General features: G+C 33.8%; 1 protein-coding gene across 4 annotated transcripts in view; it reads right to left on the bottom strand.

Annotated features, from left to right (window-relative positions):
- The window catches only part of lrp1bb (low density lipoprotein receptor-related protein 1Bb), a 667,407-nt gene that overhangs the window by 411,811 nt on the left and 237,929 nt on the right, over window positions 1-17,667 (bottom strand). For 3 of the 4 annotated variants that reach the window (XM_073912904.1, XM_073912906.1, XM_073912905.1), the window contains one exon: window positions 14,128-14,250. The exons of the other annotated variant lie outside the window; for it this stretch is intronic. In XM_073912904.1, coding sequence (XP_073769005.1) covers window positions 14,128-14,250 — 123 coding nt within the window. The remainder of the gene's footprint in view (window positions 1-14,127; window positions 14,251-17,667) is intronic. 4 annotated transcript variants of the gene reach the window in all.

The raw sequence follows: 17,667 nt of genomic DNA, 5'->3' as shown, positions 1-17,667 counted from the left end.
ATAAAAATATAGCATTGGTTGTTAATTTATTAACATATTTACTTGTGTGATAATTACTCTATCAGACCTTGATGGTAGGTGTTTATTTGTTATTATTTTTTTTACTGCAAAACACAACAGAATATTTTTGAATGAAACCACTGTGTTTTCCAATATTTAAACTAAATGGCTACCAGCACTTTGAGTGTTAAAAAAAATAAAATAAATAAATAAAAAAAAAATAATAATAATAATAATAATAATAAATAATAATAATAATAATAATAATAATTAAGACTCAATTCAGTGGTATATTATATACAAGGTATCATTTTACGCAACCAATAAAATATTCATTACCTCAAAAATACAATCAATCAATCAATCAATCAATCAATCAATCAATCAATCAATCGAAAAATCAAGATAATGTGTGATGCACATTAGTTGAGCACAATTGTGGCTCTCTGGATGTAGAAAACAACCAGCAGCTTACTCTCTGCAAATTTCACATGGTCGCCCACTGAAGCTAAGATGGACTGCGCCTGGTCAGTCCCTAGATAGAAGACTACATGGGAAAGCAAAGTTGCTGCCGGAAGTGGTGCTAGTGAAACCAGCAGGGGGCTCAAACTGCGGTCTGCGTGGGTTAACACCCCAGTATATTGATGGGGACTCTATCCTGCTCAGTGAGCAGTGTCTTTCATATGAGATGTTAAACTGAGGTCCTGAATCTCTGTGGTCATTAAAAATCCCAGGATGTCCTGCAAAAAAGGCCAAATTTGCCCACTGTTCTCTTCATTATCTTCATTACTCTGTCCCCTCTTTACCACTAAGTGAGTGGTTGCACACATATGACTGCCGTTGTGACATTCAAGTGGATGAGAAGATTCCCCTAAAAAATATGTAAAGCACTTTGAATGTCCAGAAAAGAGCTATATAAATGTAAGGAATTATTATTATTATTATTATTAGTATCATTATTATTATTATTCATTCATTCATTCATTCATTCATTTTCTTTTTGGCTTAGTCCCTTTATTAATCTGGGGTAACCACAGTGGAATGAACCAAGGCTCGAACCAGTGACCTTCTTGCTGTGAGGCGACAGCACTACCTACTATGCCACTGCGTAGCCTTTATTATTATTATTATTATTATTATTATTATTATTTAAAAACTACAACAAAATACAAAACAAAATGAATAAAAATTTTACTTTTTTATCAGATGTCCAGAGTATTTTAGTTGTCACTGGCGACCTTCACAAATGACATGAGTTTTGTCATTCAGTCATGTATATAGATGGTATTTAGGCCTTTTTATGTATTTAGACTGATATATTTAGACTGTTTATGTATTTAGATTTAGATATGATGGTCATCATTTACTCATCCTCCAGTTGTTCAAAACCGATTTGAATTTCATTCTTCTGTTCAACAAAAAGGAAGATACACTAAATAATATTGAAAATCATCCATCATCCGTAGCATTTCTCGTTTCTACTTTGAATGGCAATGGCTTCTTTTTTCATCACTCTTCAGAATATCTTGTTTTGTGTTTAACAAAAGAAAGAAACTCAGTTTAGAACCAATTGAGGTTCTTAATTTGAGGACACTTGAGGACAGTTAACATTTTTGGTGTACTTCCTTGCTTGAAATCCCTTTATATACACAATTGCTTCTGACTCAGACAGCAGACAGAGTTGTGTAATTTTCTGTTGCTACAACTCTATTGCTGATGCTACTAATGAAAGTAGACTGATATTTCAAAATAAAAGCACATTTGATTAGGCATTGATATTTACTCGAAACATTCATACATCTCATTGTGATTTGATCAATCAATCCATATCAATGTATTACACTGTTTATGACATATAGCAAATTTGTTAAAAGTCAATTGTTTGATAGAGATTGTGCATAAGAAAGCACTTTTTACATCAATCCAGGATAAGCAAAAGAAAGTAACATTTTAATGAACAATACAATGTGCATCCTCTATCTGCATTAAAAACAAACAGCAGACTCAGTTTACTTATGAGCTTCCGCCCACATATACATTCTCATAAGACAAGAAGTTCCAGACTGTCATGAACATGCTCAGGATCATTTGCAAAGGCTGGGGATTAAAAATAATAATGTAAATCATTTCTAACACCGACCAATAGTTTCACTTTATACAGTAAGACCTCAATGTATTGTCGAGCACCACATGTAATCATTTTCTTATGCATGTGTATATTTTTTGGACTCTCAAAATCCTGGCAGCTATTTACTTGGTTGTTTTAATCCACCAAAGACTATGGCTCCATCTAAAAATATTCTTTATTCAATTCAAGTTTATTTGTATAGCACTTTTCACAGTAATTATTGTTTCACAACAACTTTACAAAAGGTGCACAATCTTGCATTACAATCAAATTTGAAAAACTTAAGGTAAATTAACATACTTTTATTTAGGAGTGTGAACCTACACTGGTCTCACTGTTTGGTTCGGTTGCGATTATCATGCCATCAATTCGGCTCAATTCAATATCTTGGTACATTAAAATCTATAAATATATTAATATTTATGTTATTAATAATTTATATTATATTATTTGTAATACAATATTGCCCTTTAATACAAGCAGTAAGATACATAAACTGTACCTTTAATTTTACCTGCTCAAAGAAAACAATATTTTTGAATGTATCAAACAAAACTCCAATACATGTACAGAAGACAACACAAGCTTTTATAGGAAATAAACTAATGTAAATACTATCTGGCTTGCTTTCTGAGCGCTGTCTTACATCCCTATGATTAGTCATCGTCTTCACCCGCTCAACAGAAAGGGCTGCGCTTGGCTTAAGAAATGAAAGCGCTGTTCACCGATGAGTCACATGAGAAGAATAGCCGTGGTTACAGTCTATGTGCATAATACACTGTTATCACAGATAATCCGTAATAGACACAATGGAAAAAAAAAAAAATTCACAACTCAGGCACGCTGGTGTCCAGATCCACAAGTATCACTTTAACAGCCAATAGAAGTGGGAAAGTTACCTCACAAACAGTCCAGCGCAGCGGGTCAAATGTTTAAAGTGTGTGTGAGAGAGAGAGAGGCAGAGATGGATTTTTACAGCATCTCTCCCAAGTAGAGAAATAGCGGCTCGTGTGCTGTTCCTTCTTTAGTGTCAGCGAAAGACTTTCCAGCAAATTAACAAGCAGTTGAATTGTGCATAATTATCTACCTTTTAAGCAGCAGGAGCGGTTTATTTACTCGCCCTCGTCTCCTTCGCCATAGTGTTCTACAGTGACATCACGCATAGGAGATAAATTACATCAGTATGTAATAACCAGTTATGATTATTACTGAACCGATATCAAATTGTACCCATCTGCATTGCGGTTACCGAAGAAACAATTAATTTTGACACCCCTATTTTTATTAGTTCCTGATAACTTTAAATAATTTACTAGTAACACAGCTTTTAAGAGTTAGTTATTTTAAATAAACATAGTTAACCTGCAGTTATAAAGCATATAAGTGATGTCTACGTGCACATCTTTAATGAAATATATGTGTATGCGTTGTACTAAGAAAAAAGCATTCCCTGACCGACAAGAGGAGTAATCAACAGTGTAATTAACATTTTGCAGTGAACTACCCCTTTAAACAGCATTCTGCTCACTTCTAGAAGGCAAATTTGCCTCAAACAATTGCACACCACTTTCTGCTAAAATAAATCAAGCGCTAATCAATTGTTCTCATTTAGAAAGAGTATACTTCAATAAATCTATTTTGTAATGCAAAGCTTTCTGGTGCATTTTCTCCTCCTAAATGAACTGTATGTGCCCTCATAAACTGCAAAGCTCAAAAGATGTTAATCAAGTTAAATGTCACCTGATGATCTCATAAATGTCCCCCGCTCAGTCTATTTTACTAGCATTTCAGTCTGCGCTCAGAGGCGGCCGTTGAGGTAAATATTGCATAATGCTGAATGCCTGTCCCTCAGCTCAATAACAAGATGCTATGCTACATTACCTCTCAAACCTCCTTTCTGCAGGTGTCAGTTCTCCTGGGGAATAGGCACATTTACTTTCCATTTATTTCTGTATGAGAAGGCCATAGGAAACCGCCCTGAGAGTATAGTGCTCATAAAATCCATATGCATTTCTTTGCGTTTTAGATGGTAAGAGACCACAAGCTATTTTAGGCAAGACCACTCCTTAATTCTGTGCAGCCCCTGGGGGACTTCATATTATTGCGAGATATTTTCTTCAGCTATGGGTCAAAATGTTCAAGATCCTCAGTCAGATGGAAAGGACAAGCACCACTTGCACAAAACCTAATGTTGTAACTGAATAACAGCATAAAAAATATACATGAATATTATATGAAATGAAATTATGCATATATTTTGTTACAATGTATGGTCTTTGCATGTCATTAAATGCATGGCCATTTAAACAGTCATTACTGATGTACACTACTGGCTTCAGCAGGATTTTAAAAAATTTTCATACTGACCAAGGCTTCATTTACTTCCTCAAAAATATAGTATATAGTTGTAAAATTGTGAAATGTTATTGCACTATAAAATAACTGTTCAAAAGTAGTTTATCATTTAATTTAATCATTTAGGCCAGTGATTTAAAATATTAATTTTCATTACTCCAGTCTTCAGAGTCACATGATTCTTCAGAAATCATTCTAATAATAATAATAATAATAATAATAATAATGTTAATAATAATAATAATAATACATACATACTAATATAAACTACATACAACTACATGCAATAAGTATGTAATGACAAGAAGTCGTTTAAAATGTAAATAAATAATATATATATATATATATATATATATATATATATATATATATATATATATATATATATATATATATATATATATTTTTTTTTTTTTTTTTTTTTTTAGGATTTAATAAATGCCACCTTGATGAGCAGTATAATTTTCTTTAAAAAAAAATAATGGAAAATAAAAACTGATTCCAAATTTTTGACCAGTAGTGTATCTTTAAAACATAAATAATATGATGACATTAAAAACGGTTACAGATCATAGGGCTAATTAATTGTCAGCAATTGCTATTTTAATATAATTTGAAATAAACTAAACATCACTTATTCAAACTTGGCAAATCATGATTTCAAGTTTTTATTCAAATGTATATAAAATATGATATAATGAATATATATCTTTTTTTTTTTTTACACAATGATGCCACTTGTACTTCATCTTATTGTCTTTCGGGGAAAACAATTCTGCTTGAATAAAAGCAATTTTAAGTCTGAATTTGCCAGGGGTATAAATAATTTTGGGCTTGATTGTATGTACACACATACTAGCATTTTTATATAATAATAATAATAATAATAATTCATAAATTTTCTTTCTGCGTAGTGCCTAAATTATCCAGCATTTGTTTTACATAGCGAATGCCCTTCTAGTCACAACCCAGTATTGAAAAAACCCGTACACTCTTACATTCACACTTCGCCCACTTTAGTTTATTCAATTCACCCACATAACTACGGGAAGAACATGCAAACTCCACACACAAGTCAACTGGCCCAGCCGGGTCTTGAACCATCAACCTTCTAGCTGGCGACAGTCTCAATCACTGAGAATAACAATAATAATAATAAAAATGTTTTATGAAGTTAACTTAAGCAGTCTCTCTTTACTTTCAGACAACTATACTTCTTCTAACTTTTTATAACGTCATATATATTTATATTTGTGCTGGAAGACCAGGGAAAAAAAGTTACTAGTTACTTACCGGTCAAAATTAATGTATATGGGACAATATATATTTAGTTTTATCTTTACTTTTTTTGTAAATATAAATATCCACATATTTGCATTTTGATTTTGTTTTAGGTATAAAATTAAATAAAATAAATATTTAAAAAAATGTTTTTATCATGTCCTTAGTGAAAACAACTTCCCATAGAACTAGTTGCTAAAGTTTAACTCAGGTACTATAAACTACAGCTGATCAAAGCAGGGTTTAAGGCCAAGTAATGTACAATTAACTTGACAGATGTCTAAAGCAAACAGCTGTCATCTCTTCAAAAACATGAACATCATGTGCCCGCCTCGTGGCTCGCCGCCTGCATCGCCTTCTGAGTGTTGTGAGTTAATGCTTCACCCAGAACAAAAATGAGAACAAAACAAAAATCAATCTCTCTCACTCTCTCTGCTCAATTCAAACTTCAAGGGGAGAAAAAACAGAGAGGGAGAGAGAGTAGAGCAATTTGTCACTAAAGCATGTCTTTGTGTTTCCTGATAAAGAACATTGCGCTCAAGACAAAAGGCAGGAGCGCAGAGAACAGCCTGAAGAGCACTGAAATGACCCATATCACCGCATTCAAGATCTAAAAAACATCTTCCTAACTGAGTTCATCAAGAATCTGCTTGATACTTCTGTGATGATATGAAATTAAGGGATTATACTATTTCTAGGCCCAATCCTCTGCTTATTTGAATTGAAAAATACTCATTTATGATTACTGTTAAGTCATATCACACATAATGCAAAACTTAATCTTTTACAAAATGAAGGTGTCCACTACAGTCTCTGAAGTTGTCACATCACAGACATCAATATTATAATGATTTATGTAAAGATGACTCAACCCACAATCAAATTATAAGTAACTAATTACTATAAAAGGGGTCAGGGTATTTAACTTTTTTGCACTGTATGGTGTTGTATAAACACTTATAACATAAGTCTCCCTGAGACATACAGACTTTCATGATCACCAGAAATCTAATCCTTGCAGATTGCTGGAGAACTACAGATCTGTCACTGAACTGGACTACAAATAACATCATGCACCTCACACACAACAGTTCCTATTTCCCTCTGATACACACACACAGCTGATAACTCATCATGGACTGATTACATGGACTTTATATTAACCTCTTTCACGCACACAAACACAAACACACACACACACACACACACAGACAGACACACACACACACACACACAGACAGACACACACACACACACACACACACACACACACACACACTGCTGAGTCTTGTTTTACACCATATAGCTTTACAAAGCGTTTATCTTGTTTGTCTTGCCTTGTGTTGACTAGTAAAGCGAGGCTTCATGAAACACTGAAACAGTCGAAGCAAATATTTAGAACATTTCAAAACTCATCTCTACAGTGAGATCTAGTGGTCATTTTTATGTATTGCCCTGAGACAGATTCAGCAAAGAAACAGTTACACAAATTAAGGTATTAAACCGCACATTGTAGAGTTGAGGCTTCAAGTGATTTAGTGAAGTGGTGAGAGTTCCTGAGTAGCATGCAGAGATAATGGGTTCAAATCCAGGGTGAGGCTATAAAATATTCTTGGACCTCGCAACCCTGCCAATATACACACACCTATTTACTGCACAAACAATGTTAATGTTAGCATTTATATGCTCAAATAAAAACCTTTCTTATATACATTTTTTTGGTAACACTATTTACTATTTACTACTAGCTTATCATCTGCCTTTTTTTAAGATGTTAACTGTATATTGGTAGCTATAAATTTCTTCATCCCTAGTCCTACCCAATACCTAAACCCAACTACTACCTTTCTAACTATTAACAAACAGCTAATTGGTAGTTTTTTAAGCTAGTAGTGTTATTTAATGGTTTGTTAAACTAAAGTGTTATCCATTTTTTGTTTATGTTTATTGCATCATGTGGCATTTAAATTATCCCTTACTTAAGGCTATTGAATAGACATCACAATTTAGGTCATTATTTAACACAAAATAACATATTATCGCTTTCAAAAACACACACCTTATCCTTTGTTGTTCGCACCGATTGTTGTTTGATGTTGGCATCTGAAACAACTGTGACATCAGCCTTAACAAGCCAAAAAAATCACCTCACATTCGCCTCATGCTCCACTGACCAATACAAGATGAAACATGTTATGCTTGGAAAGCTCCAGGATTGTCAACACAACATGTTTTTCTTCATTAGAGGAAAGTGGGATGACTCCCAGCTCCCCCGATAACCCAAGACGTCGGCCTGGTCCCGCAGGAAGGCTGAACGGGCAGCAAATCCAGCCTCCACTGGCCATGTGGCAGTGAAAATGTGCAGCTGCCCTTCCCTGGAGGCCCAGTGAATGTGGTGATTACATTTCTCTGTGGTGCCAACAGCAGAAACACTGTACACACACAGTCTAGAAAACGAGAACAGCAGAAGCAATAACTAGGATGAAAACTGAGGACTTAATATCAGGTAACAGCCCCGGCTCAGATACCGAAAACACTTCAGGTGAATCTTATTATATAAAGCTAAGAGGATTATGAGTTGAGCATAATAATATGTCTGGAGACGTATCATAGACAGCCGTTTGAGTTGTTCTCAAACTAATTAAGGCAAGAAACTACAGGTGAATAGGGTCAAAAATTAACTAGTTTCACCATATTTATCTAGTAATGATTACATTAAGAAATGCAAACCTTTTTATAAAATTTTCTAAAATATATGCATTAATTAATTAAATAAACAAGCTAATTTGCATAAATTTACATATACATACCCATACACTCTTGCATTCACACTCATGCACTATGACCAATTTAGCTTATTTAATTCACCTATAGCGCATGCTTTGGATGGTGGAGGAAACCGGAGCGCCACGATATCATGGGGAGAACATGTAAACTCCACACAGAAATGCCAATTGACCCAGCTGGGGCTCAAACCACCGACCTTCTTGCTGTAAGGCGATCGTCCTACCTACTGTGCTCCCATGACGCCCATGAGATGTTTATTCCATATCAATTCAACCACAAACAGGGCCTTGCAATGAATAGGTCTGATATTGTGAGTCAACAACAGGGGACTTTTTCATATAGTGTCTTTTTTAGCGAGCTCAGTTTCATTATTTCAAAAGGCAATGCATGGGTTCAGCACACAAATACGAAGGGAAGCACATGCGCTATGATATGCTCACGTTTTCCAGTCGCCGTGAGTTGAAAAAATGTAAACAGTGCCACAAGCAAACCACAAGTCATGAGGCAGGAACCAACCAGGTAGCCTCACATTTTGTATGGCATTACACAGTAATAAAGGTAGACTAATTATCTCAAATTAATGGTTTAACAAATCCAGATCCTCTCTCAGTGATGATCCTTACATACATATATATATATAATTATATAATTATATATATAATTAAGGTGAATCCATCAAACAAACAACCCAAACAACAATTTCTAAACATAAGAGTTTTAATTACTCATTTTTAATAACTGATTTATTTTATCTATGCCATGGTGACAGTAATTAATATTTTGCTAGATATTTTACAAGACTGTACACTTCTATACAGCTTAAAGTGACATTTAAAGGCTTAACTAGGTTAATTAGGTTAACTAGGCAGGTTAGGGTAATTAGGGAAGTTATTATATAAATGATGGTTTGTTCTGTAGACTATCAAAAATATATAGCTTAAAGGGGCTAATAATTTTAACCTTAAAGTGGTTTAAAAAAAAAAAATTGAAGTCTGTTTTTATTCTAGTCGAAATAAAACAAACAAGACTTTCTCCAGAAGACAAAAATATTATCAGACATACTGTGAGAATTCCCTTGCTCTGTTAAACATTATTTGGGAAAAAAAATAAAAAATAAAAATAAATAAATAAATAAATAAATATATAATTAATTCATAAATAAAATAAAACTATTAAAGGGGGGCTAATAATTCTGACTTCAACTGTATATGAAGTTGATATTTTAATGCTGGTCTTTAACATACTTTTGGTGTAAAACTGATTCTTTTTTAAACTTTATTAAATTATTTATTTAAAACAAATTAACTGCATTGGTCTGGCACTCTAAAACCACCACTGTCTAATGTGGACCCTTGGAAAAATAAATTGTCCACCCCTGAATTAGAGTGAACTTTTTTTCAGAGGAAATTCTGAGAACCTCTTTTTATCCCTCTATAATTCAGAAAATTGCAAATACAGCCTGAAGAAAATAAATGTTTGTAGTTTTTGTACTAGAAAAAGTTATATCTAAAGTGTTGCTTGCAAATTATGAATGAATACATCCTTCTGTAAAAACCTTCAGAATGTAAGTGTGAATTGAAGTGTGTAGTTTGCTCTAAGTGCTGCTGAGTTACAGAGTTATGGCTGAGATCAGGAGGAAAAAAGATTCATTCGAAAGAAATCTGCCCTTCAAAAATATTTATTTAAAATATTACAGACACAAACTGATAAGGTGCAACTAAAGAAACACTTAAATTTTGGATTTTGGATGCTGTCTTTACATGTACACACAGGTAAACTCACTTTACTAAAAGCCAACAATTTCCAAATTCCTTAAACAGAATGCCCAAGCATACTGGCCGAGAGGTGTTTTAAAGATGACCATCGAGTGATGCAACTTGCCTTAAAGGGACTTTAATTTTAATTTGATTTTAATATGCAAAACTGTCAGCCAAGCAGAGAAGTGGGCATTTACTTCTGATTCTAAAATCTGCCACGCATATTCAAACACAGCATTCAGATGAGGGACAGTTCACCCAAAAAATTCAATTCACTCACTATTTACTCAAGTGGTTCTAAATCTTTATGAGATTCTTTCTTCTGTGGATCACAGAAATAATATATTTTATAGTGAGCTGAAAATCTGTAACCACAGATCTAAATTAGAAAAAAAGTCAATGGTTACAGGTTTCCAGATTTCAAAGCATTTTCTTTTGTGTCCAACATAAGAAAGTCAAAGGAGAGTATATGAGTTTCACTTTTGAGTGACCTAACCCTTTAGTACTGTATCATGTAACAGAAAAGACTCAGACACTAAATCACTAGAGATGAATCTAATTACAAAACTAAGAGGATTAGGAGTTGATCATAATAATATCTAGCAACAGGTGATATGCATATGAATGGAAAGCATCAACAGACTGAATACTGTGTATCATTACATGAGAACAAGACAGCCGCTTTGTTGCTCTCAAACTAATTAAAATTGAGAAATATGAAAAAGCAACACAGAACAATGCAATACATTGTTTTGATATGTGCTTGCCAATTAGAGCAATATAAGATGCTTCAGATTTTCAGTTAATTTGAAGACTGGTCTGAGTATTAATCAATGAAGAAGATCTACTGCATGTCTATGAATGACTTTTCTATGAAGAGTCAAAATTAATGAAGTGTCCTTGCCTAAAAAACGACGAGGATAAATTAAAGCAGTTATGACAGAGAGTGGGGTAAGCTGTACCACTTTTTTTTTTTGTGAAGCTAACCTCTGGTCAAGGAGAAAGAGAATTGAGATTAAATGAATGCATTATAAATCTAAGTGTCGGCTATCAATTTTAATTAAAAAAGAGTGTCCAGGACATAAGACCACATAAATATAGGACTTTAAATAATAATAATAATAATAATAATAATAATAATAATAATAATAATAATATATATATATATATATATATATATATATATATATATATATATATATATATATATATATATATATATATATATATATATATATGGGCGAAGCAGTGACGCAGTAGGTAGTGTTGTGGCTGGTTCGAGCCTCGGCTCAGTTGGCGATTCTGTGTGGAGTTTGCATGCTTTCCCTGCGTTCGCGTGGGTTTCCTCCGGGTGCTCTGGTTTCCCCCACAGTCCAAAGACATGCGGTACAGGTGAATTGGGTAGGCTAAATTATCCGTAGTGTATGAGTGTGTGTGTGAATGTGTGTGTGGATGTTTCCCAGAGATGGTTTGCGGCTGGAAAGGCATCCGCTGCGTAAAAACTTGCTGGATAAGTTGGCGGTTCACTCTGCTGTGGCGACCCCGGAATAATAAGGGACTAAGCCGACAAGACAATGAATGTGTATGTATATATATGTATGTATGTATATATATATATATATATATATATATATATATATATATATATATATATATATATATATATATATATATATATATATATATATATATATAAATATATATATATATATATATATAAATATATAATGTACACAAAAATTGTATTAAAATAAAGTAAAAAGTAAATAAAAGATGTACTTTAATTTAATGTAAAACTTAAATTAAAACTTAAATTAAAATTAAATTAAACAAAAAGAAAAATAAAAAACAATAAAATGATATATAATAAAGTAAAATTAAATTAAATGAACCAATGTCCGCATGCTAAGCTACGCCTAATTTTGCCAGCAATACTTTTGTCTAAACACTGACGTTCATTTTCCTTCTTCTTCATCACATACAGTCTGTGCATCTTTCCATCTTTGTTAGATGTGCATGGCTGAGCTTTTCTAAATACATAGATGGCAATTTAAATAATAAATGTAAAAATTAAAAGAAAAAAAGAAGCAGCACAGACTACTGACTGATCTTACCGCACATAATCACATGCAACACAGTAACTAGTGCTATGTGCACAAACACATGAATAAAATGATCCGTGCCCATGTTGTTAATACACTCACGTGATGGTAGTCGGTTTTGGCTTACAAACACAATCATTTCCTCTGTACATTTTGTAGCAAAAGCTGATTGAAATGCACTTCCTATCAATGCATAATCTATGGTAATGAGCTCCTCAAAATTCCCATGATAAATACTCTCAAAATCCATTCTAAGGCATTATAAATAAAACAGAGCGAACATGATTAATCTAAATGATAATAGAATACTGGTGGTGAGAATAGTTGACCCACTGTGCCTGGAATCTGTAATAAATTAAGCTCTTCTAGAAACGTCTTGCATCTACACCAAGCAATTGAGCACATAGTTTTAACATAAACCAATCAATCTTTTCACAAATATTATTATAAATTAAAACCAGGACAGTTTTATCTCCTTAAAATTTCGGGGTACAGATGTGAAGTACAATCTGGGTTAAACAAGACAAGAAACAAAGTTATATGCAAGTTAATGCTGATTTTTATTTTATTTAATATAGCATATGGATTTAAAAACTCATACTACTTATTTAAAAATGAGCTTAATCGACACAATCTTTGAGGTTTTTGGGGACAACCTAATTGTTTTATGTTCAGTACACCTAAATATGTAATAACAATTAAATTCACTTAATCAATTTGCATTGAGAAGACATGAAAGGATTTGCCCAGTATTTTCTTTCTTTTTTTTTTTACAGTATTAGAAATGTCTAGTTTTAAATGTTTAGGCAATGATTGGTTTTATTTGAAAGCCAAACCCTGAGTCTTTCAGACATAACAAGAGAAGCTGGTCATCCAAATCTTTCATCTTTGCATCTTGACAATGTCACTTACTCATTTATTAGTACTGAGTCATTACTTAAACAGGCTGGTCATCCTTAAAGGACAAATGTACAAGAGGACAAGAGTAATGTTATTCCGATTCCAATACTAGTATCATAATTTTCACTGATACCACAAACAATTGATGTGTGTTATGCACCGGTCAGATCACATTATTTTTATTGTTACGAAAGTCACTATGTCAGATTATGCGATTTTGTCTTGATAAAATCTTGACTAGTCGTGGGCAACAAATGTGCCAAACTACACGTTCCTTCACAATCGTTCATCCTGTGATGTCAACAACCAGTGTTATTTCACAAAGCAGTCACAAGTGTTGCTAACAATATTTATTATCTCAATTTAATATTTTTTTTAAAAAATCTTATTTTAGTATTAATAAACACTGTTGCTTGCTGATAATTAGGCTAGATTATTTAACAGGATTCGTTACAACATGGATAGAACCAAACTTATATTAAAATATTGCTTAATAAACACTCCCTCGCTTGAACTTGCCGCAAAATAGACAGAGAGAATGAAAGCACATCAGCACCAAGGAAAAATCAGATGCTCAAAACATAATCCTAAAAAATTACATATAAAAAAATAGCAAATACATAACTGAGATTTGTAAAACAATGCAAACAATTGGGCACAGTTCAACTCAGATCAGGGAAAGTTCTGTCACACAATACATTGTCTGGAAATAATGTATTGGTAGAATATGAAGTGTTTGCATGAGGATATGGGAATGTAGATGTTTACAAATAATGATCTGTTGTTAGTATTGTGGTTTGACATAATGGTTACTTACATTTGTCCAGAGCCTCATCAGAACCATCTGGACAGTCTGGTTCCCCATCACAGAGCCAGTTGTCGGACACACAGGTTAGCTGGTCGCCACACAGAAACTCTCCCACGTCACACAAAATGGGCTCTAATGGGAGAGGAGGGTGGAGACAGAGATGGAGCATGGGATGAGGTGCAATACAGGCATTACATCTTGCAATTGCATGATTGTCTGATAAATATCATGATTAGTATGTGCATTTGAAATGCATGAAGTCATACAATGATTCATTGTAGTGACATGAATGCAATGATAATTATTTTTTACAGAACGGCCAGGCAGGAAGTAACACGCTGTAATCAATTACTCACATTTGTGGCATTCCAAACCCATTCATTTATCATCAGAACACAAATTAACATGTGCATTGTTTTTAAGCAAATCTGATGCTTGATTGAAAGGCTGTTCACCCAAAACCTTGATGCTCCTAATGTCGAGTTCAGACTGCAGGATTTTCAAAGTAGTCGTGTCATAGATATTTTCACACTGCTTGACTATCTGGGGTAGCTCTTTGTCGCTGCTGTGTTGGCAATGTAGGATGAATCGGCGACAAGGGGGTTCACACTGAAACGACAACAATGTTGTCTCAGTCCACAAACTACATCTCACAATAGGGCTGGGCGTTGACGACCAATTTGGCAACGTACAATTTCTAATGTAGAGCATCACAAACATTAGCTGTGGTGAATTAATTATTTATAAATAATTAATTAATTTGTAATGAAATACCGGTTCAACTACCTGACCCATATGGCTTTGTTTTACCCATAACCAAATCATGTAGATAAGTTTCACATAAATTACCAGAGACTCTGGTATGAATAGGCACAGTGATCTGTTTCGTTATAATAGCATCAACAAACTTGATAAGCAAAAAAAGCTGCACAGATCCAGTGGTACATCCGTGATGTACTGTCAGACATGCACTGCTCTCTGGGGTTTTGTGCTCAAAGCATGCAGTGACTGACTGACTGGAGCTTAGACATGCGCATATGCTAAACCCCATGACACATTGTGTGTGAAGTCATGTCATGTTCATTTTCAGTGTTATAAAGTGGAATGAAGACGTTTCAGAAATGCTAGTTGAAACAGCAGTGTGCAATTGTTTCGTTCTAAAATTCTATTTTAAAACTAAAATGTATTAGTGTAAACGTGGCCTAAAGTGTGTATTTTTCGTAAACGGGTTGCTGCTGTGATGGGTGCGGGACGGAGGATCGTGATGCTGGCTCAGCATCGTGATGTCTATTGGCCATCGGCGATGGACGATGACATCATCTATCAACCCAACCCTATTCCACAATCAAACACATGCGAGAAATGACATGGAAACAACGCAAGGTCATGTAGTATATATTTTGTTAGTAACCACAAAATGAAAAAGAAGCCTTTAATGGTAGAAAATGTACTTGTAACTTTTGACTTTTTTGACGCAGTTGTAATATTGCTCAGACGACATCTCAAACAGACACAAGTGCTGCTGCCAAATTTACAATTGTCTTTCCATCACTTCTCTGGTCTAAATAGACCAAAAATAAGTGCTTTTAACTTCTCCATAACCTCCCGCTGGCCTGCAGATACCCACGCTAGTAGATGCTCCTCTCTCATTGACTATAGGTGATCGTCAACGTTATTTTCAATCAGATCACATTAACACAGCAAGATTTTGAATTGCAGACAGCTCCAGATACTCCGCACACATCGGCGATTCTCTCAGATTGTGTCTTTGATAGATCACACTGTGTGATTGTTACTCACCAATTTGCCTGTGATTTCAGGCATTTGTCAGTGATTTCCCAAAACCTGTCGGCGAGCCAAAATCGGGGATAAAATCATGCAGTCTAAACTCGACATAAGTTGTTCACAAAAAAGATACAAAATTAATGTATTTGAATTTCAACAAATGAATCAAAATCTTATTAAGAGATTCAAACACTATTACATGGATTTAATTTGGACATTTGATCACACATTTAGCATTCGTAGAACAATTTGCATTCAGATTCATGCTTGCTTGATTTCTTGAGTTCTTACATCACACATTGCATAAATCAATGGGATTTGTGTGTGAATAAAACACGACTCAGTCCCTCTGGGATTTAGAAAGAACACACACATGCATGCTCTCACCCACAAACCCACACACACATATATACTGTATACATATGGAGTTTTCTCAAAACTTTTGGAATCATTTGCTTCAAATTTTGTCTTCTGCTTTTAAAATGCACAACAAATCTCAAATAATTTTATTAAAGAAGCATTGCACTTGCCAAATCCTGGAAGGACTGATTAAACAGATAAAATATGTTGATCAAAAAAGTGACACTTTCTCTTTGAAATACTTGAAGTAAACTGCTTGATTTAATATATATATATATATATATATATATATATATATATATATATATATATATATATATATATATATATATATAGTTTTGGAAAAAGACAATAGGGAAAAAAAAATCACTTTTGTGTCAAAGATGAACAAAGTCTTGTGGGTTTCAACAATTTGAGGGTAAGTAGATATTTTGCCCCATATTTTTGGGGCAATGTTACTTCTAGAAGCAAAATTCATAACATAATTATTCCATTCTCCCAACATTGCTCACAAGAAGAAGAAAAAAGTGGCTTCATAAAAACCATCAAGCAGCTGTGAGAATCCTTCAGGAATCATCCAGAACTGGGCCACATATTTCAAGCAAACTATGTCATTTATAAACATATCAAAATGATTATGATCCAAAATGCTCCAATTCCAATTATGCTTCTGAAACGTTGAGGCAGTAATGCAAGCCATAATTCTCTGCACCGCTGCTCTCTGTCCTTGCTTTGCCCCACTCACACTCGATCCCCGCCAAGCAAATTCACTATCAAGGGACAGAATTATAAATGTCAAACGGTTTCATCTTGCTCCCCGTCTCTCCCTCTCTGTCTTTCAAGCCGAAGGCCACAAAATTAGGCCATGACCTACTGTACAGTGGACAGATTTTTTTTTTTTTACTACACACACTACAACACAAGTTCAGTGCCATGCAAATGAATGCTTCAGAAATTCAGTTCAGCAGCAAAAGTTGTGCAACCTTGTGCTGGTTATTTTGGTTGACTTTCACATTCAATTTCTATCATAATACTTTGTTAAAAAACAAAACCATTCATGTAAAAGGCTTAAGAGTTGTGTAAATTGTCAAAACAATGCAAGGAACACCTCAAACAAACAAAAGTGTATTAGAAAGCATTGCATTTCCAAAATCTCTACTGAACATAACTGGGAAAAACTGTGATTATAATGTGAAAAAAAACAGAAGTACATAAAGATTCTTTCCATTTATGATCACATTTTGTGATATAATGGCTTGTTTTTGGTTTGTGTTGATGTCTTTGGTTTATGTTTTGGTCATATATTTCAGTTGATCTGCATCAGAGTTTGTTTTTAGCAATTAGTATTGTAGTGTTCACACTTTTTTACAGCAAATAAACAGATAAATAACACCAAAGTTTGTG

This window comes from Danio rerio, chromosome 9 (assembly GCF_049306965.1).
Source record: "Danio rerio strain Tuebingen ecotype United States chromosome 9, GRCz12tu, whole genome shotgun sequence".
NCBI classification, from domain to species: domain Eukaryota; kingdom Metazoa; phylum Chordata; class Actinopteri; order Cypriniformes; family Danionidae; genus Danio; species Danio rerio.
Note: the sequence above shows the minus strand (reverse complement) of the source record. Positions and strands in the feature narration are given on the sequence as shown.